Source organism: Lissotriton vulgaris, chromosome 1_1, assembly GCF_964263255.1.
Source record: "Lissotriton vulgaris chromosome 1_1, aLisVul1.2, whole genome shotgun sequence".
In the NCBI taxonomy this organism is placed as follows: Eukaryota; Metazoa; Chordata; class Amphibia; order Caudata; family Salamandridae; genus Lissotriton; species Lissotriton vulgaris.
The window spans coordinates 1,569,266,092-1,569,293,545 of NC_141685.1; the positions used below are offsets into that span (position 1 = coordinate 1,569,266,092).

Consider the following 27,454-nt stretch of genomic DNA (forward strand, 5'->3'; position numbering starts at 1 on the left):
ATTCACCCAGAATCTCTGAAGCGCTTGGGTCAATTTATAGGTACCTTCAATTATTTTCCTTTTATAGTATCTTTTGAGACCTCTTTGAAAACAATTTTTTACTTATTAATCAACTTTCCTTTCACTTGGTCGATGGACCAATTAGTTGAATAGTTGATGGCAATGATAACTACTAACGTGCCAACCATTTAGTCAATGAAATGATCACAGACTCTCAGTAAATTTCGCAATGATTTTACCCTAAATATTGTGGCTTATGCTCAACTGCATTTGGTCACAAAATAAAAACACAGAATCTCACAAAAGGCGAAATTTACATATGCAAATTTAAATAAATGCAAACTCATCCAAACAAAGCAATGATTTTATGCAATGAAGGAATGGATAGAGTAAAAGACAAAAGTTTCAGCAAAAATATATATGGGAAACCTAATACACCTAACGGAGGGGATATATGAAGAGAGCTTCATCTAAATAATAGATATGAATATATAATTGACTGAGTGGATATGTGGAGAGACAAATGTTTGAGACAAAATCCATCTAAGTAAAATTCTGAGAACGAGTTAGGCTAAATACAAACCTATTAGTCTGTAGGAAAACCACCCCCTCTGCCTAAGAGATGGTGGGGGGTTCCCCGAAGTAGAACAAAGGATAAAAAAGACTGGAACAGGACAGGTCAGAAACAGCAAACCAGCGGACAGCGACGAATCTCCTCTCTTTCTCTCCTGCAAGCCTATGCTCAAACCACACCCCTAAAGGCACCCCAGTTATACCCTAAAACTAACATGTCCGTCACACAATTGTTGCAAACTTTTAATAAACTCTCAAAGGGATTGGTGGGCTTGGGAGGTGCCGTTGTCACACCACTGTGACTTCACTTTTAATTCAACTAATTCATTGTTCTATATTGGTTCCCAGGGTTTGAGTCTTAGTTCGTTCTCACGTTAACTTCATGTGTTATAAATTTTAATATTTTCTATTCATTCTTTAACATCATCTGCAGAATGTGTCTCCAGTCTCACGACTTGAACGTCATTTGGCAGTCATCCATCATTCTGGCCTTCAACTTTCTCATGTGATCTGCAGTGCACAACGCGACTGTCTCTGCTTCTTACAGACCGGACTCGCACCTCGCAGCTTTCCTTCCCACTTTAGACAACTTTAGGAAGATGGCATTTTCATCCAACACGCTAATGTAAATGAAAATGAACATTTATTAATTATATGATAATGAAATCTTCACTGTTTACTACCAACCTTGCACTATTCCCCATTAATGTTACCCAGCATAAGCTTTGTGCAAAAGCTGCGTTATTTATTATTCCATAGCAGGATGCAACATGCAAATTACTGATGCACATGCGGCCTGGTCATGCAATACTTCTAATTTATTTCAAAGCAAAAATATTATTGCAGTATTTTTTTATTTATGTGTTAGTTCAGACATGCGCAAAGCAATTTCCCTTGTGTTCATGTTGGGTGTACATTAGTTTTTCTACAACTACTTACTGTTAGTATGTATTATGGGGGTATCGATTCGAGCAGGTTTTATTTTTGCAAAACCCTGGTCCATCAACATATTTAAATGAAGAACTTGCTACAGTGATCTAGGTATCTAGCTCAGTAATTCTATTAGTTCCCAACTTATGTGGTAAAGCCTCAGTCGAATCTTTGTCTATTAAACAAGGCCAGCACTTCCATATCCTAGCCCTGTTTCCAAAATGTCACTATTTGACAGGAATAAATGTTCACTAATGAATTCTGCTTCCTCTGAGGGCTCCACGGGGAGTTCCATTAGGGAATACCACACTAGCGCGTATTCCACTAGTAGATTTAACATATATCATGGTTTGGGGGGTTACATAATCCTTATCCTTTGAGTTTGTAAAGCAAGCAAAGATGACCACAAGCTTTCTTTACTTGGGTTTTACTGTATTTTAGTGTCTTTTTTTTTCTCTGTAGAAAAGGGACCAGAAAAGGAAATACTACTCAGGAAACAGTACAATTCTGTTTCTCCAATGGTTCTCCTTGAAGTGGGTGTAAACTGGTTCTTTTCACCTTTGACAACTTTTGCAGGGACTGCATGACGTGGCTACTTTCTGTCCTCCCGATTTTAAATATCTATACGTGTACCACAGTAGTGCCTCAGAGGAAAAACAAGAAAGGAACTCACTGAGAGTCTATTCTTGTCCTCTTTTGCGACCATCGCAACACCTGTGGCTTTTGTGCACAAATAGAAAAAAAAGTGTGTCTGTGAGTGCTTTTTCCATTTCTTTACTGTCTCTGCCCCCACCCCCTCTATTCTTTCGGTAGACCGTCAGTCTACTGGCCTCTATATTGCCATCAATGACCAAGGAAACTCCAACGTGGAACTTCCCTGGGGCCACAACTTGGGGTTGGAGCAGTGGTGTCTGCGAGTAACTGGCCTTGACTCTCCGGGCAGACTTGGCTGTCCTCTGGTCTACTCTCCCTTCTTCGTTTGTTGGAGATTGCAATTCTATCAGCTTTTTTCCAGTTTGCTACCTGGTTTCCTTGTCTACGCCATCCTGCTCTTCCTCTGCTTGGTGACGCTCCTTTCCTTCCCGACCTCTCCTTTCACACTCCTTGCTGTCCGAACTCTCCTTTTCGCGCATGACTCCAAAACTCTGGCGATCTCCTGAGAATTCTTTCTCTGCATTTCCGGGCTGCCTCCTTTTCTGTTTCCTGGTGCTGACGTCGGAGGCAATGACGTCAGTGCTTCTGGATCACAAGGCCCAGGCTCTTCAGGGTCCTTTCCATTTGCCATAATAAAAGGACAGCCGTCGACCCAGTCGCAGGGTTCTTTGGAAAATAGTCCTTAATGAGCTTAGGTCCAGGGTCGGCTTTTCATGACAACAAGCTCCGATGTGGAGTATAATAGGTACTGACCACTCAAGGCTATGTAAATTCTGGATAGTCTGATTTGTTGGTAGAGACTGTGTGGATATTGCTACCACTGCAGCTTTTGGTTAAGAAGCCACCAGTTTATTATGTAGATGCAGAGATCTCCCGGCACGAAGGTCTGTGAGCGTAATATAGGAATAGTCATGCTTTAGGTTTTAGTTTTTAACATGCTCATACACAACTGTGTGCAAAACTGTATGGTCATCACAAAATATTATTCACCTGCTCAGATATAAGACTTTCTCAAGGGGATATTAGGCAAAAGCGCGAACACCAGTGAACCATTAATCAACAGACTATTGAGAGAATAGTGTATTAGACTGAAAAGATAAACTGGCTGTGTCTCTACCATAAATCCACACAAAGTAAATTCCTTCTTTGTTTAATGCCCAGACCCACAAAATGTATATGGGTATCAAAGTGGCTTAAACTGAAGCTGAGGTCAATCCATGTGTGAGAAAGTGAATTATTAATTGAGGTGGATGGTAGTAATATCATTATTCTTGTTAGGTAGAGCAAAGGTTTCAGTAATTTAAATCTGAACTCAGCCCCATGTAGCTCTGACATAGTGCAAATAGGCTTGATGTAAGAAAATGTGTAAAGCATGCAAAAGTACCAAAACAGTTAAAAAGTTGAAAACACAGTAAAAACCCCACTCCAATTTATAAAAAGAGAACATGTTTTAATGACCAAAATGACGAAAATTGAATTTTTAAAGTTTGAATTAAATGTTAGTGCCAAAAAGCACCAAACACCAACAGTAGACAATTGGTTGCGCTTGAACTGACCATGGGTAAGGATTGAGGCAACTGCAATTGAGTGCATGTCTCATATGAGGACCAGATAGGTCTGGTGATAGTGCTACATTCAGACTCAGAAATGTTTCTGTAGAAAAGGTGATTGTCAACGACTTGTCAGTAGGGCAAGCTGCAAGTTGGATCCAAGTTTGGGTTTGATGACTGTGGTTTGCTAAAGAGCAGAGTGCCTGCGCAGTTGTTGATGAATGCAGGAAAGCTCAGAGTGTGCAAAGTCTGACGTCAAGAGCTTCCTGGGCACGAATGCCGATTGGCTCCACTCTCCGTAAAGCCCTCTAGATTTGGACTTGGAATTGACATCAATGGCTCAAAGGCGGTCCTGGTCGCAATATCGGTTCTTCAGAGGAAATATTGGCAAAAAGTTTCTAAGTCCTAGCTTTTGCAGTTTGGGAAGAAGCAGTACACTCTAACACCAGCCAAGGGTTCCAAGATCTTATGAACATCACTTCGGGGCCAGGACTCACTCCATCAGAAGCCACCGGCGGGTCTGGGGCAGATCCAGTTGGAAACGGTCAGCGTGCCTCCTCAGGAAGGTGAGCTTTTTGCAACTTTTGTGTCCTTGTAGCTTAATAGGAGGTCAGCCAGCTTGGATTACATTTCTGGGCCCTGGGTACAAGTAGAAGCAGGTCCAGCCCACAGGTCACAACAGCAAGTGCAGACTTGCGTAGGTCCAATAGTGTTCTGAGGAGTGTATGGAGGGATTGCTACATTTATGCCCATTGCCTGCCTGTGGATGGGGTAAACTCCAGTACACAACTAACCAATGAGTTAAAGGTTCCCAGAGGTGACCCTACCCACTTTTGCAGCACTTACTGTCAGTTTTACTGTAAACTATCCCACAGTGCTGCGCTCTGCCTTAAATCAAGATGGCTTAACCTTTCCTCCCTTGTGCAGAGCTTCCTGTGCTCGCCCTAGAGTTGTGGCCAGGTAAATTAGCAATCCCTCTCCTATGGTCACCATCATGTTCTTGGGGGCATCTCCTCTGCCCCTGGGATAGGTGCCTGGCTGGCTAGCAGGACAATGGAGGAGACAGGCCCAGATGTAAGATACATCTGCCTGTGACAGGGTAGGCATCAATTGAAGTTAAATAAGTCCCCAGGCACAGCCTAGATGGCGATCCTGTCCGGGGAAGGTCAACCCCATACCCTTTGAGCTCCAGGAGCCACTTCACACCTAATCGCTGAGCCGTTTAGAAGCTGGGTAACATTGAACACTGGTAGAAAGGCACATTTGCCTCATGCAGGAAAATGACATATTTCTAAAAGTGTACTTTAGTAATATAAAATTAGACTTGACCATTAAGTTGAATTTTAAACTGCTAATAAAATGAGTCCTTGAATCATTTTTCTAACTACTCCCAAACTAAAGCTAAGCATTTTAAGATGTTATAATGTTACCTAGTGCTTTCCGATGAGAAAGCCAAGCTTCCCACTTTGGAGGTTTTCGTCACCGCCTATGCATGTAACTCGTAAAATACTTGTCCTTCTCTTTAAATACCATGCACCCTGCCCTACAGACATACCTACCTTAGCGGTGACTTATAAGTATTAAAAAGTGATTTTTAGGCCTGGCAAAAGACTTAGTTTGCCAGGTAAAATTGGCAGTTTTAAAACTGCATACCCAGGCTGCATGGGCAGGCCTGGATACATGCTTTGCATTGTTACTTCTGTGGCAAAATATCTTACAATTCACTAGTGACATTTAACTTACATGCTCCGGGTTAAACATTTGTACCTTTTATACATTTTTAGGTAAGTTAAATATGCCAATCTGGAGTGTAGCCAATTGTTAAATGTTTCTAGGGGGTCCGAGAACAAGTACTGGGCACGGCACATCAGTGTCCCAGTGTGCAGAGTCCTTAAACCAGCAACAAAATCCAGCAAAAAATGTGAGTGACTTCGCAAAAGGGTGCATCTTCTTTCATTAGGTCAATCTAGGTCTGAGTCAAACTCAAAGTAGATTCTGCTTAATTTTTCACAAAAACTTTCAAAGGGCACGCACGACTACCCAGGCGAACCACAAACTGCACTTGTTGCTGCCACCATGCCTAGCTATTGCTATTGCAAAAAAGGAATTGGGAGAGGGGACACTGTTGCGTCCCTCTCCTGACAACCTAATGTTCACAGATCACCCACCCAGTTTGGACATTCTCTGTGGTTGGTATATAGTAACGAGGTCCATTTAAGGAATTTTTCATCCAGGCATAGTTTTCTCATGACAGCTAGTAAAAATATCTTAGTGTGTTAAAAAATTTCTCTATCTATCAACATCACAACTTCTCCCCGCTCTGAAGGTGTCAATCTATCCATGACCTGGAGCAATTGTCTTATATTTATCGACATATGAATCTGCTCCGATCTAGGTGGATTACATGGGTTTTGGAATTTAATAAAATGTCTACTATTCCCTGGGGCTGGTTGTTTCATAAATCTACTTGTCCTGTAACAAAATCTACTTGTCCCTTTTGTGCCATGTAATGCGCCGACATATTATGGCAGCAATCTCATTATAGAAGAGCTCTGATATAGCCTTTTTGATAATGCCAGGGTTCATACCATAGTAGGGTTTGAATACTAGCAATTCCCTTATTTAGCCACGTTACACTGATCGACCTACTAGGGCTGATGATAGTAAGAAATAGCTCCATGATTGGAATGCCCTTTTGAATAAGTACAACCCTACTAGCTTGCATGTTTTAAGGGTTTTTACCAACTCATCTCTAATCTTTTCCCATACTGAGAAAGGTTGGACATTTACTCCTGACAACGGTAGACATAAAATGTCTTCCAGGTTAGGGAAAAAGTGGTTGGAGGGAAAGTGAACTTGTAAACACTCAGATTTTCGCTTGAGCAAATCTGCACATGCATATTGGCTCATTCTAAAATGCAGTTCACAAATATTTTCTAGGAGTACCTACTACTGTTAATTCTTGTGAAGTCAAGAAAGCCATATATCTGCACTTAATGCAAGGACTTTTGAAACTTTCTTTTTTTAATTGGATCCCTAATTAGGTCTGGCGTTAACCATGACCTTCTGTATGAAAATTATTTCTCTGTCTGTCTATCGGCTGGCTTCACTGTGAGTGACCAAATTCTGCTCTTTCACAAGGAGCATATCCGCACACAAAGTAGTTTTGTACAGTGCCGGAACTACTGTGGCAACGTGTGCTTTTTGAGATCAAAAAGTATTTTTGCTTTTGCCAATGTTTGTTATAATGGTGAGGGCCAGGCAGCCCCCACACCAATAAGGTTTCACAAAAAAACATGCCAAAACAAGTCACGCATTGACAAAACCAAAAGGCTGACCACTAATTTCCGACCCACTGGCTTTGCCAATGCTTTTTTTTGTTTCCCATATCTTATTGAAACTAGTTACACTGATTTTCCATTAGGAATATTTTTGGGAAATACTAGTATACTCCAACACATTTTACTAAATGATACTGCAAAGAAATGGTAGTTACAATTTTATATTAGTTTAGCTAAATGCTTTTTTCCTACTTGCATTTTTTTGTGAACATTTTATTTTGAAAGCAAAGAACCATCAATCTTGCTTTCAAGCTCTGCAAATATTTGCATGTAATCTGAGAGCATTCTTGGATCATTATACATAGCCTCATATTACTAAACCTTGAAAACGTCTGTACACCTTTTTATACTGGAGCAACTGTCAGTAGTGAAGTCCGATCTTACAACATTTCCTTGGAGCGAGAGCACTCACCCTAATAAAACAGGCTTCGCATTAATGAACCATAAATACAAGTTTGAACAGCATTAACACATGGGCACAAATATTACCTTAATTGCAGACATTGCCCTTCCCTTATCTATAATGTGGTACTGTAAACTGGCAGCCAAAGGGTCTGTGCTGTAGGGTGTTGGGCCTACTTGTCCCAAGGACAAAACACACACGAAAACTTGTTTCCCTTGACCCCAAACAATGTGTCCTTGGCATTCGGCTATAGGAATATCACATCTCTGGATTATCTCTGGCATCAATGGAGGAAGCCTACTAACCAGTATTTTGCTAGTGATTTTGTAGTTATTGCTGAGCATCAACAGAGGTCTGTATGGCAATTTGTCTGCAAAGTCGCGCCCTTTTTGGGCAACAAGACTAGTAGGGCTTTGCTCATTTTGAGGCATAAGGACTTCTCAATTAGTGGTGTGTTGTTATCGATCAACGGTGGGGACAACGTCAATTCAAATTTGACAGGGAGGCCAACTGCCTCCTATCCTTCCCTTTGGTTGTGGTTTTTACTTCTCCACTTTTTTAAATGACCCTATAATAACTACTATATCTGGGTGAATGTTAATAGAACTGTACTTTTTTTTTTTTTATAAAAGAGAACTGTACCTTTTGAGGTAATCCCATATCTCATTGTCTACTGCGACTTTCCTTTTGCTTATAACATTGAGCTAAAGTATGCAAACATCCTATTATTGTCCAACCCTGAATGCACCATCTCCTCGTCCCCTCTTCGAATTTCCATTATGGGAATTCCCCCCCCCCCCCCCCCCCCCCCCCCACTCACCCCCCACCCCACTGTGTTCAGGCCAAGATGTGAATTCAGCCCGACCACAAGTGGCTCCTTTGTTATGTTCATTGTGAAAAAAGCTCCAGCACACTTATACTCACGATCTGATCCGGTCTCCCACAAGCATCTATCGAGTAATTTATAACTGTAGGCACCAAGGTGACCAGTTTAGTCCCATCCAGTCCACCAGATCTGCAAGTATCTCATGCCGGTCATATCCGCTCCTCGGCTAATCTTGAAGTTACCACTAGCATATTGTGTTCATTTTATGAGGATTGAGCTTTGTGGCATCGTGGTTCTGTGTGTTTGTGCTTCATGACATAGCTGCGCTGATGTCATGAGGCACTGGAATCTCATCTGGAATGTTATGCTTTGTTCACCAGGCAGTTACTATCCTACTTTGATGCTGGCTGGATGTTCACCTGTGGATGGGATCTTTATTCTAAATAAACCACTACTTATGACCCTCAACTTGTGGATCCTTATTTTACATTTGGCGACGCAGGATGGGATTTACTAGAAGAAAAGATCTCAACACCTATCTCTAATTTTTTTTTTTTCAAAAAAAAAAAAGAACGTGACTGTGTGATTTATGCTTTAATGATAACTCGTTTGATAACTCGTTTTTTTTGGTGTAATTTTGTTATTGTTGTTAGAAGGGAGATGTGTGGCATTGTGGTTCTGTGTGTCTGTGCTTCATGACATAGCTGCGCTGATGTCATGAGGCACTGGAATCTCATCTGGAATGTTATGCTTTGTTCACCAGGCAGTTACTATCCTACTTTGATGCTGGCTGGATGTTCACCTGTGGATGGGATCTTTATTCTAAATAAACCACTACTTATGACCCTCAACTTGTGGATCCTTATTTTACAAGCTTGATCCAGTTCAGTTGTTGATTCCTCTCCTTTCATGTCCATAGTATCATCAGCCGCAGTCTGCTCTCTTAGACCTGCCACTGCTTGCTTCAGTTCTCATTGAGCCTATATGTGTGTTGGTTTCCATTGATGGCTGATTATTGACTATCTGTTCCTGCAGCATAGTTTTCTTCCCTGTCCCCTATGTCCTGGCAGTCCATGAAAAACTAAGTGTCATTGTCCTTCAGTTTGGCCATAAACAGGAGTACATATTTCATCCTCATTACCCAGTCTCCTCGTCTCTGCAGTGAATGATTCTCTTTACTGCTGTATGGCAGCCTAAAGTTTGGAAAGCTAATCGTCTTACTATTTTTAATTCCTAGATGTCGTTTTTAGGTCGAGGGACCGTCTCACTGCGTAGCAGTGGGCGGAGCCCGAAGATTTAATGCTTCTTACAGGGGGCTTGGAACCCGCCCCTCTTCTCCATTGGCTGGCCTAGAAAATGCTTGCCAGCCATTGGAGGAGAGGGGCGTCACTCGGTCCAAGCCCCGTCTTTTTCGGATTCGGGGCGTTTTTTTAAGCTTCTTTCTTGTTTTCTTTCTCTCCTCTTCCCATTGGCTGGAGTTTTACCTTCCAGCCAATGGGAAGAGGAGAGAACGAAAACCACGCCCCTGAATCGGAAAATGACATTGCTTTCTCTGAGGCATTTCTTCCTTGCCTCGGTGAAACATGGTCATGCGGTTTGGTTTCCTGCGGCTCTCACAGAGATTCACCACCTCTAACAGACCGGGTTGGAGCTTTCAGTTAAGTTATAGAGTACAAGATGGATGTCGGTTTCATGGAAAAGGTTAACATGCAAAGCGCGTTGTGGTATATGGATTCCTTAGCGTTCTGAGGATTTTGGAAATGGCTTTTCTAAGTATTCGGCACTGCTCGTGTCTCTCCTTCCCGCTGGGTCTCTAGGGGTGTTAAAGAGTTGGATCGCCCACCGCGGTAGGCAGGTAGCCTTCCATCGATCTGCTCTTCTGGAGGGCAAACCTGGTACTTTTTGATGCCCCCCACCTCCTGCTCCGGATCAGGCTGCATCGATGGGCTCTCCCAAATACACAGCACTGACGCAGAATTAAAAATATTAACACCGTATTAACCCCTGCTCCCGACCCGTCCTCTGCTCTCCAGATGTGAGGCAGGCGCTGGGATGAGGCAGGAAGCTGGATGTGCAGACGCCGGGCTCTTTGGCTCCCAGCGGCGGTCGCGCATCGATGCAGCAAGGCTTACCAAAAATTAACTAACTGTGGAGTGAGTGATCAATGTGCCAGAAAAGGAGATCATTCACCATTAAGCTCGAAACGAACAGCTGTGAAGTCCTCATAAATCCGGCGATAATCACTGCCAAGAATCAGTGGCTTACGGCAAGACGATAGGCACCCCCTGTGATTCCTGGGCTCCAGGAACTTCCAAACTCACAGATATTCATTAACTCAGGTTGATTAAGTGTTGGGGGCCTGCACTGCAGGGGCTCCAGGGGGCCCCTGCCAAGAGCACCCTCTCTTGGATGCCAGGAGGAATGCCAGATGTGCGTCACCGGAGGGGAGGTTGAACCCTCATCCTTCTGGAGAGGCCAGTTCCAGCAACGCCGGTGCGTGCTGCACGGGATGTGCCTCTCTGCTCAGCCATGTGTGCGGTGCCTGCCACACTGTAAGGCGGGCTCACATTTAATCTGAACGCCTGCATGGGTCATTCTACGTCAGCGCAGCCTAAACACACCCCATGTAAAATGATCTGCGTTTCATGGAGCACTGTTCCGTGCTTATTGCACAGAACCCTACAAACCAGCCTCCCATCTCGCGGGTTCTAGGACTTTTCACTTACCAGAAAGCCATCTACTCACGCTCTACCCAGTGCTTAATTTGTGTAAGAATAAGTATTGGGGCCCCCAGCCCAAGGTTTTGCTCAGACGCCTACCGACCACGATATCGCTGGTTGGGGAGCTCTTTCCTCTACAACTCACACTTTAAGGTCTTTTTAATCCCAGCGCTCTGCTTTTGTCACTTTTTTCCCATCTTTCTATTCCTTCTTTCGCTCTTTTATGTTTTTCTCTCTCTTGCTTGGGGTCAAAGCGTATTGAGGAAAAATAAGTGTTTGTCCCCATAATTATGCACTGCTGCTGACTGTCTCGCAGTGAAATCTCTGCCCTGGTTGTCTCACCGCCGCCTCAATCGTTGCGAATACTTTTTTTCACCTATTGGCTCTGTGCCTCCAAATGTGATTTCTGTTCAGGAAGAGCAGCTCTCTTGATTTTTTAGCCAGATGGGACGGGCTGTGACTAGACATGACGAGGTGATTGGTTTCTGCGCCCTGCCCGTCTGTCCTGCCTCCATCTCGTGTCGAAGATACAGTGGAGAAAATACACTGACACGTTGAAGTTGAGCTTGAGAGCTGATTTAATTTAAGTCCATGTAAAGGGGCCCATGAGGGGTAATCTTAGAGGAGCTGCCCGGTTCAGTTTCAGTCAGGGGGCAGGCTAGGAATGAATGGCAGGCGCTCCCTGACGTCAGTGGCATTCTGCACTCGCAGACTGGGCAAAAATGGCATTAAGAAGAACAAGGACACATCGAGAAAACCATCCTACAAAACACTCTTTTTATACCACCTACACCTGGCCTCATCTTATCTACAGAGCTGCGCTCCAAGGATATGGCGAGATTACTTTTTACAAGATTTTGTTGGACAGAAGTTAGGCACTTATGCTGTTAAAACTGCTTTTGTTACACAGATTACAATCAATTCAGTAGGCCTGAGTTGTTTATAATTACGCACCAGTGATCTAGGCTGTAGGCCTGCTTGGTGCATTGGGAAAAGTCACACCAGAAGCAATAGGTCTAATCTTTTTATTGTAGAAAGATAAGACGTAGACAACAGTTTGGCATATATTTTGTGAAAAGCACATCTTAAAACCAAAACACCCTTAAGGTTCAATTGGTAATATTATGCTTCATTACATTGTGTTAAATTGCTAGACAGGTATTTTGTTGCATGGAATTTCACACATTGACATAGTAGACAGGGTGTTGTTGTTGGTTCCCCCCCCCCCCCTCACCTCCCCCATCTCCGATCTTTCCCCACTGGACAAATGGTGGAGGTAGGGATGCGGTTGGGTATTTGCACTATAATAATTCATGTTAGGCCTTTCAGGATGAGTTGTTTATTGTTTTGCCAACTGTAATTTTGTACATAATTGTAATTTGATGACTTTATGCATGATGGTTGCTTGTGAAAAAGTTTATACTCATTACAGAAAGCCTGAGTTGGCCATTGTGACAAACCATATAAGACTTCTAGGTTCTGTCATAAAATGTATGTGCAACACTATAGATCTTACTTGTTTATTGTAAAAAGATATGGCAATGGTAGTAGGCCTGACTGACTTGCTGTGAAGAGAAAATGTTGATGACAATAGAACATTACAGCAGGATGTTATGACACTGTTTTAAAGCCTGTAGACAAGTATTTTGTTACATGGAATCACAGCGATTGCTGTTGTAGGCGTGAGTTCTGAATTCGGTGCCCTGTCTGTGTGTGGCTCTGTCTGTGTGTGTGGGCGTGGCTCTGTCTGTGTATGTGGGCGTGGCTCTGTCTGTGTATGTGGGCGTGGCTCTGTGTGTGGGCGTGGCTCTGTGTGTGGGCGTGGCTCTGTGTGTGGGCGTGGCTCTGTGTGTGGGCGTGGCTCTGTGTGGGGGCGTGGCTCTGTGTGGGGGCGTGGCTCTGTGTGGGGGCGTGGCTCTGTGTGGGGGCGTGGCTCTGTGTGGGGGCGTGGCTCTGTGTGGGGGCGTGGCTCTGTGTGGGGGCGTGGCTCTCTGTGTGTGTGGGCGTGGCTCTCTGTGTGTGTGGGCGTGGCTCTCTGTGTGTGTGGGCGTGGCTCTCTGTGTGTGTGGGCGTGGCTCTCTCTGTGTGTGGGCGTGGCTCTCTGTGTGTGTGGGCGTGGCTCTCTGTGTGTGTGGGCGTGGCTCTGTCTGTGTGTGTGGGCGTGGCTCTGTCTGTGTGTGTGGGCGTGGCTCTGTGTGTGTGGGTGTGGCTCTGCCTGTGGGCGTGGCTCTGCCTGTGGGCGTGGCTCTGTCTGTGGGCGTGGCTCTGTCTGTGGGCGTGGCTCTGTCTGTCAGCGCCATGAAGCCTCCGGGCGAACGAGCGCTTAACAAATTCCAACTAACATTGTAACATTGTAACATTGTAACATTGTGGGCGTGGCTCTGTCTGTGGGCGTGGCTCTGTCTGTGGGCGTGGCTCTGTCTGTGGGCGTGGCTCTGTCTGTGGGCGTGGCTCTGTCTGTGGGCGTGGCTCTGTGTGTGGGCGTGGCTCTGTGTGTGGGCGTGGCTCTGTGTGTGGGCGTGGCTCTGTGTGTAGGCGTGGCTCTGTGTGTGTGGGCGTGGCTCTGTGTGTGGGCGTGGCTCTGTCTGTGTGGTGTGTGGGTGGCTCTGTCTGTGTGGTGTGTGGGTGGCTCTGTCTGTGTGGTGTGTGCGTGGCTCTGTCTGTGTGGTGTGTGCGTGGCTCTGTCTGTGTGGTGTGTGCGTGGCTCTGTCTGCGTGCGTGGCTCTGTCTGCGTGCGTGGCTCTGTCTGCGTGTATTTGTGTGTGGCTCTGTCTGCGTGTATGTGTGTGTGGCTCTGTCTGTGTGTGTGTTTGTGCGTGGCTCTGTGTGTGTGTTTGTGCGTGGCTCTGTGTGTGTGTGTGTGTGTGTGTGTAGCTGTGTGTGGCTCTTTGTGTGTCTCTGTGCGTGTGTGTGTGTGTGGCTCTGTGCGTGTGTGTGTGTCTCTCTGTGCGTGTGTGTGTGTGTGTGTGTCTCTGTGTGTGTGGCTCTGTGTGTGTGGCTCTGTGTGTGTGGCTCTATGTGTGTGTGGCTCTGTGTGTGTGTGTGGCTCTGTGTGTGTGTGTGGCTCTGTGTGTGTGTGGCTCTGTGTGTGTGTGGCTCTGTGTGTGTGTGGCTCTGTATGTGTGTGCGGGTGGCTCTGTATGTGTGTGTGGGTGGCTTTGTGTGTGTGGCTCTGTGTGGGTGTAAATGCAATAGGTCATGCATTTGAAAGCGATTAAGCTATTGGCATTGTAAATGACAATGCAATTTATTTAACGATTAAGCTATTGGCAATGTAAATGACAATGCCATTTATTTATGATTTTAAAAAAAAGTCATGAGCAATGCCAATAGCTCTACCTTTAATAATGCCGAGACTATTGTATTGTAAATGCTTGTTCATCTTGCTTTCTGCAGCAACAAATCTCGATCAGAGTTATTCAGGACCCTTGCCACAGCTTGACTAGCAGGAGCTCGACCACATGTATTTTGTTCCTTCTTTCTTTCACCCCTGGGTGTTCAGCCCTGTATTTGAGATAATGAAACCATTCCTTAAGGTCCGGCTCTTACTAGGGGAGTTCATCTGCTGCCAGTTTGAGGTCTGTCAGTGATGCTTTGTCTTACCTATACGCTTGACCTCTTCAGCTGGTCATTCCTGAGGAGTCCTGAGTCCATCACCATGTATCAAATTTGTGTTCCAGTGTTTCTTTGGCTGCTGATGTGGCTGCAGGAATGGTGTCCAACTTGTATATCTTCTAGTCGGCTGTGGCAGCACTAGGACTTCTCAGCTTAGCCCGAGTTACTTGCTGCTTTGCCATCAGTATGCTAGCATCTTTTAACCCGGTGTTTTTTCCCCATCTTGCTCCTAGGTTGAGATTGCGAGGCATTAGTGCCCTGCCTCCTTGAAAAGTTTAGTCCAGGTGGGAAACGTCCGTATCCTCCTAAAATGAACCCTCTACTAGCCCCATCTGTAGCAGTGTAGCTAGGCAGACACGGCTTGCAAGGGTCTCTTGCAAGTGTAGGGGGGCTAGGCACAATAAGTTTATGATCCACTGCAGCTTGTAGAGTATATATGTATGGTCTACCCTCTACATTCACATCAGCATGAACACAACTGGAGCAGAACTGTAAATCAATCACTTCACAGTCTCACATGTGCAGAGTAGTACTGTCCAGGGTTTCCAAAAGAAAGGGAAGCCCCCCCAGTCGTGTGTCTCCTAAGGGGGAGAGTCTCTGTATGTCCCCCTTGATTTTCGATGCTGCTGGTTCACTGCACAGAAACCTTCATCCCCCGGGGAGTGTGGTACCAGTAACCTCGTTTGCGAATGGAGTATCACACTCTCAGCTCTGGCCTTGGTCGTTGTTTCCCTTCCCTGAGCACTATTCCATACGTCTCTGCTCCTGGTCTCTCACGTGGGCCTCAACAAGAAGCTGCTTTTGTGGGACCACCATCTCTGCTTCTGTTTACTGGCATTGCTGATTTAGTCTTATATGCTGGGATGTGGCTGCCGCAAGGAGCTTATCTCCTCTGCTGCACTCTCACTGGCAGTTGGCCTTGCTTCCAGCAGACTAGGGCCATCACATAGTTCTAGCCCTGCCACTGCGTTCTTGGGTTGTGTTTGCGGTACTTGCAGATCTACTATAAGGTGGAGATTGTAACAAGAACATTGGTAAGCCCCTTTCCTCATGAGTGACTCGACTTTTTGGGTGGCTCCTACTCGAAACAGGCATTCATGGTCGACATCTTGGAAGGCAGCCAATAAAGCACATGCCGATATCGGCTGATTGAGAGGTTTTGGAACAGTCTGGAGATCTTACCCCAGTCACTATGGTGTCCCCAGCTATAGCGAGCATCTAGTCCCTTAAATGACCATTTTCTGACATTGCATTATTGCCACTTGAGGAGGGCTGCTAGGAACACCAGAGAAAGTCCTGCTACTTCGTTGGCTTCATCTCACCCCCCCCCCCCCCCCTCCCCACTACAAACACCCCATACTTCTTCTAGGAGCATATTGTAAAGGAAATTAATTCCCCGCTATATCTTGTGATTTTGTAGCAATAGCTCGAAAATTACATTTAACAGAAAGAGTCAATCAATCAATAGTTTTTATTACGCAATGTTTGCATATCATATAAAGTACATAATTAAAAACATCAATTATAAAATATGCCAATGGGTAACGATAAAAAATCATCAATTGTAATCAACATTATATACATATACCACATGGATATAAATATATAAGTGCATTGTACCTTCAAATGTGGGCACCCCATAAGAACGATGCAGTGCTAAAGCAGGTAAGAGGATTAGATATTTGTTTGATGCAATAAAGTACAGGACGGTATTGTTTAAAATGGAATTTTCACAGAAGGGGAGAATATACCTCTGTCTATATGAGGTGTAAAAACCACAAAAGAGTAATATATGTAGTCAGACTGTACAGACCTTTTATCGCAGGGACATGATGGAAGATCTTTTAGTGAAAAAGTATTCTTTGGGAAACCCATCATTAACAGAATAAAACTAATACGAAATCTAGCTAAGATGAAACGGTGTCCACCATGTTGGACCAAGTACTTTTTCAATCAAATACAACCCCCAATTAGGTAAAGTTGTCAACTACTGTCATTCTTTGCTGCTCTATACGAAACATTGGAGGTTTTTTAGGGCGATCACCTGCCACCAGCACAAAAGATTTGGATACATACACTCAAAGATCCAGACTGGACATACATTTTGAATAGGCCACTATCGGTTGCTGAAGGCACAACCCAGTTCATGCAGTTAACACCACATCATCTGCATAGAGCAGTATTGGAAGGGGTACTTTGTTAAAGGTGGGTAGATGTTTTGTTGCTCCCATCACAGCTTCCTGCACACCATTAGTGTATAGTAAAAATAGAAGAGGGGCAAGGACACAACGCTGCCTTACCCCCTGTTTTATTTTAAACAGCCTGATGCATTCCCCATCCCTACCTTACTGGACGCAGTGAGTGGCTTGAGCATACATTTGGCGAATAAAAACAATTATTTTAGGGCGCAATGACCATTTCCTCCATAATGGCCCAGAGTTTGGGGTGGGAAACGCAATCACATGTGGCCGACAGATCCATAAAGGCCATATACATTTTTTCGGACCTGACCTCTATATTTTGCTACAGTTAGACTTACATTGAGACATTGATCAATAGTCCCCTTACCTTTTTGGATCCATATTACACTGGTAGTAAACTGTTCTGTATGGCCCACGCCTCCAATCTGTTCTGCAAAAGTTGTTCCATCAGTTTTGCTGTGCTATTTTAAAGGGAGATGGGTCTGTAATTTTTTGGATTGGACCTATCCCACTTTTTAAATATGGGAATTATTACCAATGTAATCCAAGAAGCTGGGGGGGGGGGGCACTTATAGTGTTAAAAATGTGTGTTGCAAAAGATATCCAGATATCTTGGTAAGCTAGAAAGAAATCAATAGGGACCATGTCAGGACCCAGGGCTTTTAAGGGGGTACATTGGGCCAAGCCCAATCTCGGCTCTTCAATGTCAAATACACTGTCTAATGACAGTCTTTTGTAATGCTGTGTTAGAATCATGGAATTATCATGCGTTCCTACTGTTGGTACATATGCAATTCAAGGTGTTTTGTTTTGTCTATTAAATCCTTAACTTTTCTATTTCTTCATATTTTGGAAACCACCAAGAAAGTTCTTTCATATCTCTTCTTTGTCCCAATTTTCTTTAATTCTTAACATACCTCGGATCTTAAGAAAGATGACTATTGATGGATAGAAATGTTAGTTTTATGCTCGGGTAATTGTTTTAGGCACATTGCAGTCAGAGTGACACTAAAAGCAAAAGAGCAGTTGTGGAAGAGAGGGCATGGGTTGCTTCTATTATTTCATGGGAAAAGATTAGATAGCAAGCCATTCTGATAAGGAGTGAATGAGGAGGGAAGTTATTCTCTGTAGCTAGGAAATCAAGAATTTGCTTAGCCAATAGGTCTTGCCTTTGGGACGTCATAAGTGTTTAGCCAGAGCAATTGCCTTTGCCAATGTCTTTAAGCTATGTTGTAGAGCATTGTGGCTGCTGTGTAGCATGTTGAAAAGTTATAATAAAAAGTGTTATAAACATGTGTTACATTATAAATATATAACCAAGAAGCCATATGTACAACTGAACGACCCCTCTTGGTCATCCTGGCAACTTCTTCCTGCATGTCCTAATGCTTGTTTGTTCTTGTATTTTTCAATATGGATTCGGGGGGACATAAACAACGTGATGGTGGACATTAAGAAATAGTACCTAAATTACCACACAAGCAGCTGACAGATTTTAGGGAGAATCAACAGATTCCAGATACCAAAGGCAGACTGAAGTTGTGGTGTGCTAATGTGAGGGTGATGCTTATTGATGCTTAGGTGGAGCTGAGTGATGCTGTAGTGCTGAGTCATGTTTAGGCGGTGGTGCTGCACTGGTGCTGAGGCAGTGTGCGTTGAGGCGGTGGTCCTGTACTGGTGCAAGGTGGTGCTGAAAGCACAACTGAAAGGCATCCCAGTTAGAAATTTGACCTGCATGGAATAATACTACCACAAACTAAAGTTGAATGCGCAGTAGAACATAAAGCCAAAATGAGTGAAGCAACTTCTAGTAATGCCACAAACCCAGTGGGTAGTAAAAATGCAATAGCCCATGTTTCCATAAAGGGCAAGAGAAAATATAGTTGTGAAAAAGGTATTGTTTTACAGCAATTACTGGCTCCAATAGAAACCGATAGCTAAATGTCACACTTTTTTTTTTTTTTTTACTGAAATTTGTTTTATTGTTGCATCAAAGTATACAGGTACAGTGTAAATGATCTGCTGACGTGGCCTCAACATTCAGCCACGAACAGCCAAGCGTGCAACGTTTTCTTGTATTTATATAACTGGTGCAAACATACATTTCCTTGAATAGTCAGTGTAGATCGTACAAACATGTCCACAGGCCGGGAAACAGTTAATCTGCATCGCCAATAGGGCGGTGGATAATAGCAGGTATGTAGGATCCCGCCTCGAGAGCGTAGGATCGAGGACTGTACTGTCCATACAGTGGTGGCACCTAAGAACGGGGGGGACAAAACTGTGGGTGAGAAGCATGTGGGCGCTGGCAGGGTCTAAGCAGGGGGATACTGGCGACGGGTGTCAGGGGGGGGGCCACGGAGCTAGTTGGTCTGCGCTCCAAGAGAGGGGGGGGGGGGAAGAGGAGTGAGCAGGGGGTGAGTACCCCTCGTGTATGCGGGCATCGAGGTGGGTGGCATGACATATGAGAGTTTGATCAGGATGTAGAGGGTACCGGGAGACGGTCCCGGGATGGTTGATACCATGTAGAGGCTACTGATTCTCTTGGGCGGGGGGAGGGGAGGAGTAGGCTGGTCTCCTGCATGTGTGGACTGCCGGAAGCTGTGGAGGAGCATGGCCCATTCCATGGATAAGGGAATTTTGCGCGCACCCCTGGCTTCTTCCTCTCTAAGGGCATCCTCTTCCGCCGCCGCCCATTTACCAACTGCGCCCTTTCATGCCGCTGCGGAGGGACCCTCCGGGGAACGCCAGCGCATGGCTATACATCTGTTAGCCAACAGGAGTGCTAATGACACAAAGCGTCTGTGCACCGGGTCTCGCTTAGGAACATGAAAGATGCCTAGTGCACTGGACTCCCAGGTAGCAAGTGTAGTGAGACCCGTACCGCCAAAAGGGGTGAAGGTTGGGGCAACTCCAGAACATGTGCTGAAAATCTGCCGTAGGGGAGCAGCATCTGGGGCAAAGAAATGGTGTGGAGGGATAGAACTTCTGCAGTCGTGCTGGGGTGAGGTATGCCCTGTGTAGGATGTAGTATTGGATGTTCTTAAAGCGGGCGTTCCTAGATACGCGTTTTGGGGCCTCAAGTGCTTTAGTCCATTCAGAATCGTGTAGTGCGCGACCTATGTCCTCCTCCCATGTGGCTCGCAAAGTCGTAAGGGGAGCGTGTGAGAGTTCCCGGATGGATTTATATAACCAGGTGATTAAGTGGCGTCCCACCCCCATATGTAGGATTGTATGTATTACTGGATGAGTGTCTGGCTCGCCAGTGCAAAGATTAAAATGGGGTCGGTATCCGTCGAGTAGCTGTCTATATCTAAGGAATTGGCCCGGGGGGAGTCCGAATTCAGCGGTCAGGCGGTCCAGCGATTTTAGCTGGCCTTCCTCGAAGAGCGATTCCAGATCCGTGATGCCACAGAGTGATCACTCGGTGAACAGTGGAGCGGTAAAGTAGGAGTCCTGCCTGGGGCTGCCTATCAGTGGTAGTAGCGGGGAGTACGGAGGTCTACTGGGGGACAACCGGTGAATTCGCATCATGCATCGGCGCGCCATCGCCACTTGAAGGGGGTATGTGCGCCGAGGCTTGGTGCACGGGAGGAGGAGACGGGTGAGTTCTGGGGTTGTGATTCTGCCGGCCGAAGTGACAGTCTCCTGAGGGTAGCGGTCCGCTGTCCAGTAAGACAGCCATTGGAGTTGTGCCGCGAGGAAATATGCCTCGAAGGATGGAGCACCGAGTCCACCCTGCGTCGTGGGAAGTTGGAGGGTTTTCAGGGCGACCCTGTGTCGGCCCTCGCCCCAGATAAGGGTTCCTAGGAGGGAGTCGACAGCGCGGAAGAAGGACCTGGGTGGTATAACCGGCAAGTTTGTGAAGTGGTAAAGGAGCCGGGGAAGCATCACCATTTTAGCTAGGGCTATCCGTCCTATCGGGGCTAGTGGGAGTTTATTCCAGAAGGCGACAGTCGGGCGCAGACTAGCAAGCACTTCCCGGTGATTACCCTCAAACATGGCTGCCGGAGAATGGTACAAGCGGACACCGAGGTACCGGGGAGCCTCCGCGGACCACGAGAGTTTGTGCGGACCGAGCTCGACTTCCCGGGGGGGTAGGCTCGGGTGTAAGGGGTAAACTGTGGACTTGTCCCAGTTCACCTGTAGGCCCGAGGCGTTTGCAAAGTCCACCAACGTCGCTCCTATGGGGGCCAGGTCCGCTTCGATGTCCCGGACGTATATGAGGAGATCGTCCGCGTACATGGACACACAATGCATGTCATCCGCGAGGGGGATGCCTCAGTCTACACCCTCCAGGCGTAGCCGAACCGCCAGCGGCTCGACCGCCCACGCAAATAAGAGCGGCGACAGGGGGCACCCCTGTCTTGTGCCCCGCCGAACTCCGAATGCTGGTGATATACGTTTCCCGATCCGAACCCGAGTGGTGAGATCGGTATACAGGAGGCGTGTGTACGCCATGAGCGTCGGGCCGATATTAAGCCGCCGCAGGACAGAGAAGAGATAGGGCCAAGTGAGGGTGTCGAATGCCTTCTCCAGGTCCATAATGAGGCAGGCGGCGCGAGGAAATCGGTCATGCACCTGATCCTGAACATGGAAGACTCGGCGGAGATTCTGGGAGGTGTTTCTTCCCGGCACGAAGCCGCATTGGTCGGGGTGGACCAGTGGGCGAATGATCTGCGCATACCGGTCCGCCAGGATTTTCCCTAGGATCTTACAGTCGGCCGACAGGAGCGTGATGGGGCGATACGACCCCATATGGAGTGGATCTCTGTGGGGCTTGGGAAAGGTGACGATCACAGACTCCCGTAGTGACTGGGGCAACCTACCAAGATGAAGAGACGCCCCGAACACCCGCGACAGACGGGGGACCACTAGGGGGGAGAATGTCGAGTAGTATTCTAGTGGGAAGCCGTCCAACCCTGGCGCTTTATTACGAGACATGGCCCGTATCGCCTGGGTGATGTCAGACGGGGCAATCTTGGCGTCGAGGGAGCGTTTGTCGGCGTCTGATATTGTGGATAGAGTCAGAGGATCTAGAAAATTGTCAACAGAAGATGGGGAATACTGGGTCGGGATCCCGTACACTTGTGTATAATGACGCTGGAACGCCAGGAGAATCTCGGCTTGTGAGCGCACCAGCACACCGTCCGGGTTGATAATATCCGTGATTGGCTTGATTTCGGTGTCCTGCCTTGCCATCCAAGCCAGCAGCGCCCCAGTTTTGTCCCTGTCCTTATGCATCCTAGAGGCGTAAGCCCTAAAATTATATTTCCGGAGATCGGCGCAGGCGGCCTGGTATTCCGTCTTAGCCTCGGCCGTGAGCACCGCGTGCTCCTCCGAGTCGTCAGGTCGTTTAGTGAGTGCGGCCAGAGCCTGCTCCGAGGTCAGGAGTGTCCGCTCCAAGGTACGGCGAACCCCAACCACCTGTTTGATGCATTCTCCCCTAGCCACCACCTTAAACGTGTCCCACTCCACTAGTACCGACGACGCCGTGTTCGCGTTATGTGTGAAGTAGTCCTGTATGCTGGTTTTGTGTGTGTCTCTGAATACTGGGTCGGTCAGGCAATCCCTGGGGAGGCGCCAGGTGGGGACCGGCGGGTGAGGGGGGCGCCAGGTTAGACGTATAATGTGAGCGTCATGACTTGAAAGGATCCGGCCTAGGTAGTCCGCAGACGTGATCTTAGGGAGAATTGGTGCAGAACAGAGGAAGCGGTCTAGGCAGACCCGGAGGTTGTGAGGGATCGAGTGGAAGGAGTAAATGCGAGCCAGTGGGTGGAGGTGTCGCCATGCGTCAGTGAGCGCCCAGTGTGTGACCCATGTCCTAAAGGGCTCTGCCTGCCGGGGGGCCGGGGAATGTGCTGGAGGAGGATGTGAGCGGTCCAGGGTGGGGTCCAGTGTGCAGTTAAAGTCGCCTCTCAGTACCCATGGGACTGTGGTGAACTGGGCCAGAACGCCCGTGAGGTGATCCCAGAATTTATCCTGGTCTGTGTTAGGGGCGTAAATGCTGCCAAGGAGTATTCCCTGACCGTCCAGTATTCCCTCCAGAAGCGCATATCTGCCCTCTTTGTCTACCACCCGTCGGAGCACCCGGAAGGGAGTACCCGGTCTGACCCAGATCAATGCGCCGCGTGCAAACGCTGAGTATTGTGTGGCACAGAGGGTCCCACGCCATTTAGACTGCAGGCGGGTGAGTTCGGTAGCGTTTATGTGCGTCTCCTGTAGGAGTGCAATATTGGCTGACATGCGTCTAATGTAGGCGTACACAGAATATCGTTTGCTGGGTGTGTGTAGGCCCCGTACATTCAATGTAAGGACATTAATGTCTGAGCGTGGGACTGCCATTCCTGGGGTGTCGTGGTAGGGATGAGGGCCCCCCTATAGTACCCAAGGGCCGCCAGTGTGTATGTGTCACGTGTGTTCCTGCGCAAAAGCTTCCACAATCGTAGGGGAGGGACTAAGGGGATTAACAATAGTAAAACCTTGGGTGGGCAACAGTCCCAATACTGGGGATATAGCACCGGAGGTGGCATATCCAAACTAGTGTCCCACTAGGGGATAAATACAACAGTTAACTGCGGGGGTGGCAGCATGTGTCGCTGCTGGGCCTGTGCGCGGGTGGGGCTCTTGTAGGAGAAGAGTCCATCGCTCGGAAGCGCATACAATAATCAGGCAAAGCAGTCTAGGCATCTAGACGTCGCGCAATACAGTGTGCAATCATTAGAAGGATACAGTAATCGATTGTTCATTGTTCATGAGGAGGCGTTAGGTTGGCCGGCCAGGGTAGCGTCCAGTGTAGGTGCCGCCAGGAGTGGGGAAGAGATCGGGCAAAATCTCGACATCGTTCCATCGCTGTCTCGGTCTTTCTCTGGGGTGAATAGGTGCGGGTGACTCTCTAGGTCCGATGCTGGGGGTGACGTGTGTAGTTCGGTCACCGCTAGCAGGGCGTCTCGTCGCTCTTTCATGATTTGCGTGAGGTCGGGTGACCCCGTGGGGGAGGACGCCTGGCTTTTGGGACTTCCAGAACGGGCACGGCTCGCACCCCGTCTTCTAGATCGTCTGGAGTCGTTGTTGCGTGTCCTCTGGGGTCCGGGTTTAGGGATCAGTGGGCAATGAAATTCGGTCCAATCCTGTGCCTCCGCCGCTGTAGTGAAGAAGAGGGCTTTCCCATTGTGCAGCACTTTAAGGCGGGCTGGGAACAGTAAGGAGTACTGCAGATCGTTAGCACGGAGGCGCCTCTTGACTTCCAGAAAGGTGGATCGCCGCTGCTGGACCTCCCGGGCGTAGTCTGGGAACACCATAACATGTTGATCCTCCACTTGCAGGGGACCCGCTGTCCGGGCCGCTCGGAGCACCGCGTCCCGGTCTCGGAAGTGCAGGAATTTAGCTAGCATGGGTCGTGGAGGGAGGCCGGGTTTGGGTGCCCGGGCCGGGACTCTGTGGGCCCTTTCGATGGAGAAGTACGGCGATCGCTCACTCTCCGGGGTGAACGATCTGGTCCAGGATTCCATATTGGTCAGAGGATCTGAATTTTCAATCCCCTCCGGCAGGCCCAGGACGCGGATGTTACATCTTCTTGAGCGTCCTTCTAAGTCCACCGTGCGTTCTTCTAGGGCCTCCACACGGCGTAGGACCTCTCTCATGTCCTCCTCCTGCATCTTCACCATGGGTTGTAACGGTCACGGTCACGGTTCGCTCACCCTCCTTCACCCTGTCCGCCAGCTTACGGTGTTCATCGCGGATCAGGCTAATGTCCGTCGTCAGGGCGCCTAATCTCTCCTCCATCGAGAGGCGAGACATTTCGATCGCCGCCAACACCTGGTCCAATTTCGCCGTCAGTGTAGGGTCCGTTTGCGACGCATTGGCTTGCGTCCATGTCCGTTTGCGACGCATCGGCTTGCGTCCATGTCCTAGTGTGTGGCATCTTTTCGACGGCCGTTTCAGGGACAGCCGTCACCTGCGAGGCCTTTGGTTTCCCCATGGGTGTCGTCGAGTGGGCCACCGGGCCTCCGTGCACTCCGGGGACAGCCGGTCGACGTAGCTGAGTTAGAAGCAGTTCAATGTCAGCCGGTCTCCCCCGGCTTCAGGGCGGCTCTCCTCCGCCTCAGGGAGCCTCCACCAGTTCAGGGCGCCAGAGGTGGTCCGCGGCCGCTGGGGCCGATAGCCTCGGTGTCAAAAGGCTGTGCGGGCCCCCCCCCGGCGTGTGGCACAGTGTCAATACCGGCCGGGAGGGCCAGAGGTCAGGTGATGGGAGTCCGAGGGGGTCTGGGGCGGCGGACGGCCACTGGCAGTGTTTCGAGTCCGGGGGGGGGGGGTCACTCCCGCTCTTATGGCGAGGTTCGCGCGGCTCTCGGGGTCTGGGTCTCTGTGGGCGCCATCTTGGGGTCAGGCGCTTGGGTCTGCCGATCGGTGCAGGGCAGTGGGAGCGCCCTGGGTCCTCAGGCCAGCCGGCGGCGTGCGCCGCGTCTTCACATGGGGCCCCCAAGGAGGTAGGGGGGCCGCCGGGACCAAGATCCTCCGGGGAGGGGGGGAAAGAGATAGGCACTCACCGCCCTCGCTGACAGGGTGCGGGCCACCGATTGGGGCACCACCGCGCTGACCGCGCGTCCGCCGGCCCTCCTCACCTCGAAGGTGGCAGGTCGGAGGGTGATCAGGCTCTCGGTGAGGCATCAGGGCCGGTGCAGCGGAGCCCCGGCGCGGCGGCCGCCATCTTGCGCGCCGGGGTGCTGGAGCGAGAGAGGGCACCGTCCGGTGTACGCTCCTGAGGGCCGGTCCCGCTATTGCTTCGGGACTCCTCTTGGATGTCAGCTGGTCCCGTCTCTCGGGGTCGTTGGTCCCCGGGTCGGCTACCGGCGGCGTATGCGTCCGCAGGACGGAGCCCCGTCCGCCATCTTGTGTTGCGGCGCTCGGTTCTGGCTTCGGGCGAGTCCGTCTGTGTCGGTCGCCCTCCGCTTTCGGGGTTCGTCTGACTGGCGCCCCAGTGTGCGAGGGACTCCCCGGTGCGTTTTCGGTAAGCTGAGGCTCCCGGCGATCTCAGGAATTGGGCAGGATGCTAGCCCGATCGCGGAGCCTCAGCAGGACACAGCCGCCATCGTGGCTTGCTAAGCCACGCCCCCAGCTAAATGTCACACTTATTACTTAATAGTGACCCTTTAAACACATATGTATTTAACATAACCCTGAATCAAAAATGCCATATTTGCATAATCTCGCCCTGCAGCAGGAACTCTTTACTTGAAAGCAGCATAGCCTTGTATACTCTTTCAAAGTATGTACTACTTTGAGTAAAATAAGAAGCAGCCCAGCAGCGAAATAAATATGCAGTCTGGTGAAGAGGAAGGCAGTTCATGTAAAGATCACGGATTGTCCAGGAATCCAGAAGAAAATTGGTGTGCGCAAGAGATGCACTCCTGATACATATGGCACATGTGATCAGATCGTGGGGTGCCTGGAGAAGCCACCCACTGTTACATCACTGCAGTGTATAGTCGGTTATAAAAGTATCCAATAAAGTGTCAAGCTGTGACTATTCCAGGGATAAACATGAAATTACTATAATTAGGCACACTATCTCCAAAAGAATGCAAGGAACTATTACTGTTTTATAAAAACAAGAGCAGTCCGATCAGAAGTATACACTAAAAAAAAAATCTGTCCATCACATTACGCTACAGCAAATGGTCACAGTATTGACAGCTGAGCCAATGAGTGCAAGGTTTATTTTGCTTTTACTGAAGAATGTGTCAGCAGTAGGCATTTACCAGCAAAGGATATTTTCCAGGTAAAGAGTCTTGTTTACATTGTAACAGTATGTGTATGCCAGGGGGATGCTTGATATGGCTGAGTCATTCTAAAGACAGAACAAAACGAAGTGCGATTGTCTATGAAATCCAATTGCTGCAATTAAATGATTAAACCCTGAGAAGACAATAACAGCTAATCCTCTCCAAGTTTGCGTCCTCGAGTTTATTACATCACGACAACGGCTTTAAATGGCTGGTCAGTGAATGGGGCATCGGGTTACAATGTAGCAGATACATGGAAGAGGAGCACACATACGTCTTGGACTCCAGCAATTTTGTTATAAGAATGCAGAACCAACAGCAACGGACCATGGGAATTTTTTACCTTTGAAAAGTTCAGGAGCGACTCGCTGGGCAGGCAAGATGGCCGCTGGCAGGCTGTAGGGAGAGGACGTGTCTCTTCACTCTCCCTGGCTTTGGAAGAAATGGAATAGAAAAGCAGACCATTACTTCAGGATTTGAACTCCCCTAATATACAAAGATATGCTGTATCGTTTTGGATACTCTGGACAGAAGGACGCTAAAAACCTGAATCTAGCTTCACGCTCTCCAGCAGATTACAAGTTATTTCTACCTGGGAGGAATCCGCTTATCTGGAGTGTTAAGGCAGCGCTAGAGTGGACGCTGACTCTATCAGCACAGTTGATAGTTGAGCTCACTGGCTGGGGTCGGCTTTACTATTGGAGGGCGCTGTCATCGTGTCATCGCTGGGATACAATGGCCCCGAAATTGCTGAGGAATCTGAGGGAAGAAAAGGAGAAAGCTGCTTGGAGCGACTCCGATGCTCCGGCAGCTAATCTAAGGGCAAAGAAAGTGACGCGGAACCAGGAGGAGCGCG

General features: G+C 47.9%; 1 protein-coding gene across 4 annotated transcripts in view; it reads left to right on the forward strand.

Annotated features, from left to right (window-relative positions):
* The window catches only part of TBC1D15 (TBC1 domain family member 15), a 608,606-nt gene that overhangs the window by 12,211 nt on the left and 568,941 nt on the right, over positions 1 to 27,454 (forward strand). The window contains exon 1 of one of the 4 annotated variants that reach the window (XM_086918100.1): positions 9,940 to 9,978. The exons of the other annotated variants lie outside the window; for them this stretch is intronic. Coding sequence (XP_086774226.1) covers positions 9,955 to 9,978 — 24 coding nt within the window. The 5' untranslated portion in view covers positions 9,940 to 9,954. Of the gene's footprint in view, positions 1 to 9,939; positions 9,979 to 27,454 lie in introns of those variants that run through there. 4 annotated transcript variants of the gene reach the window in all.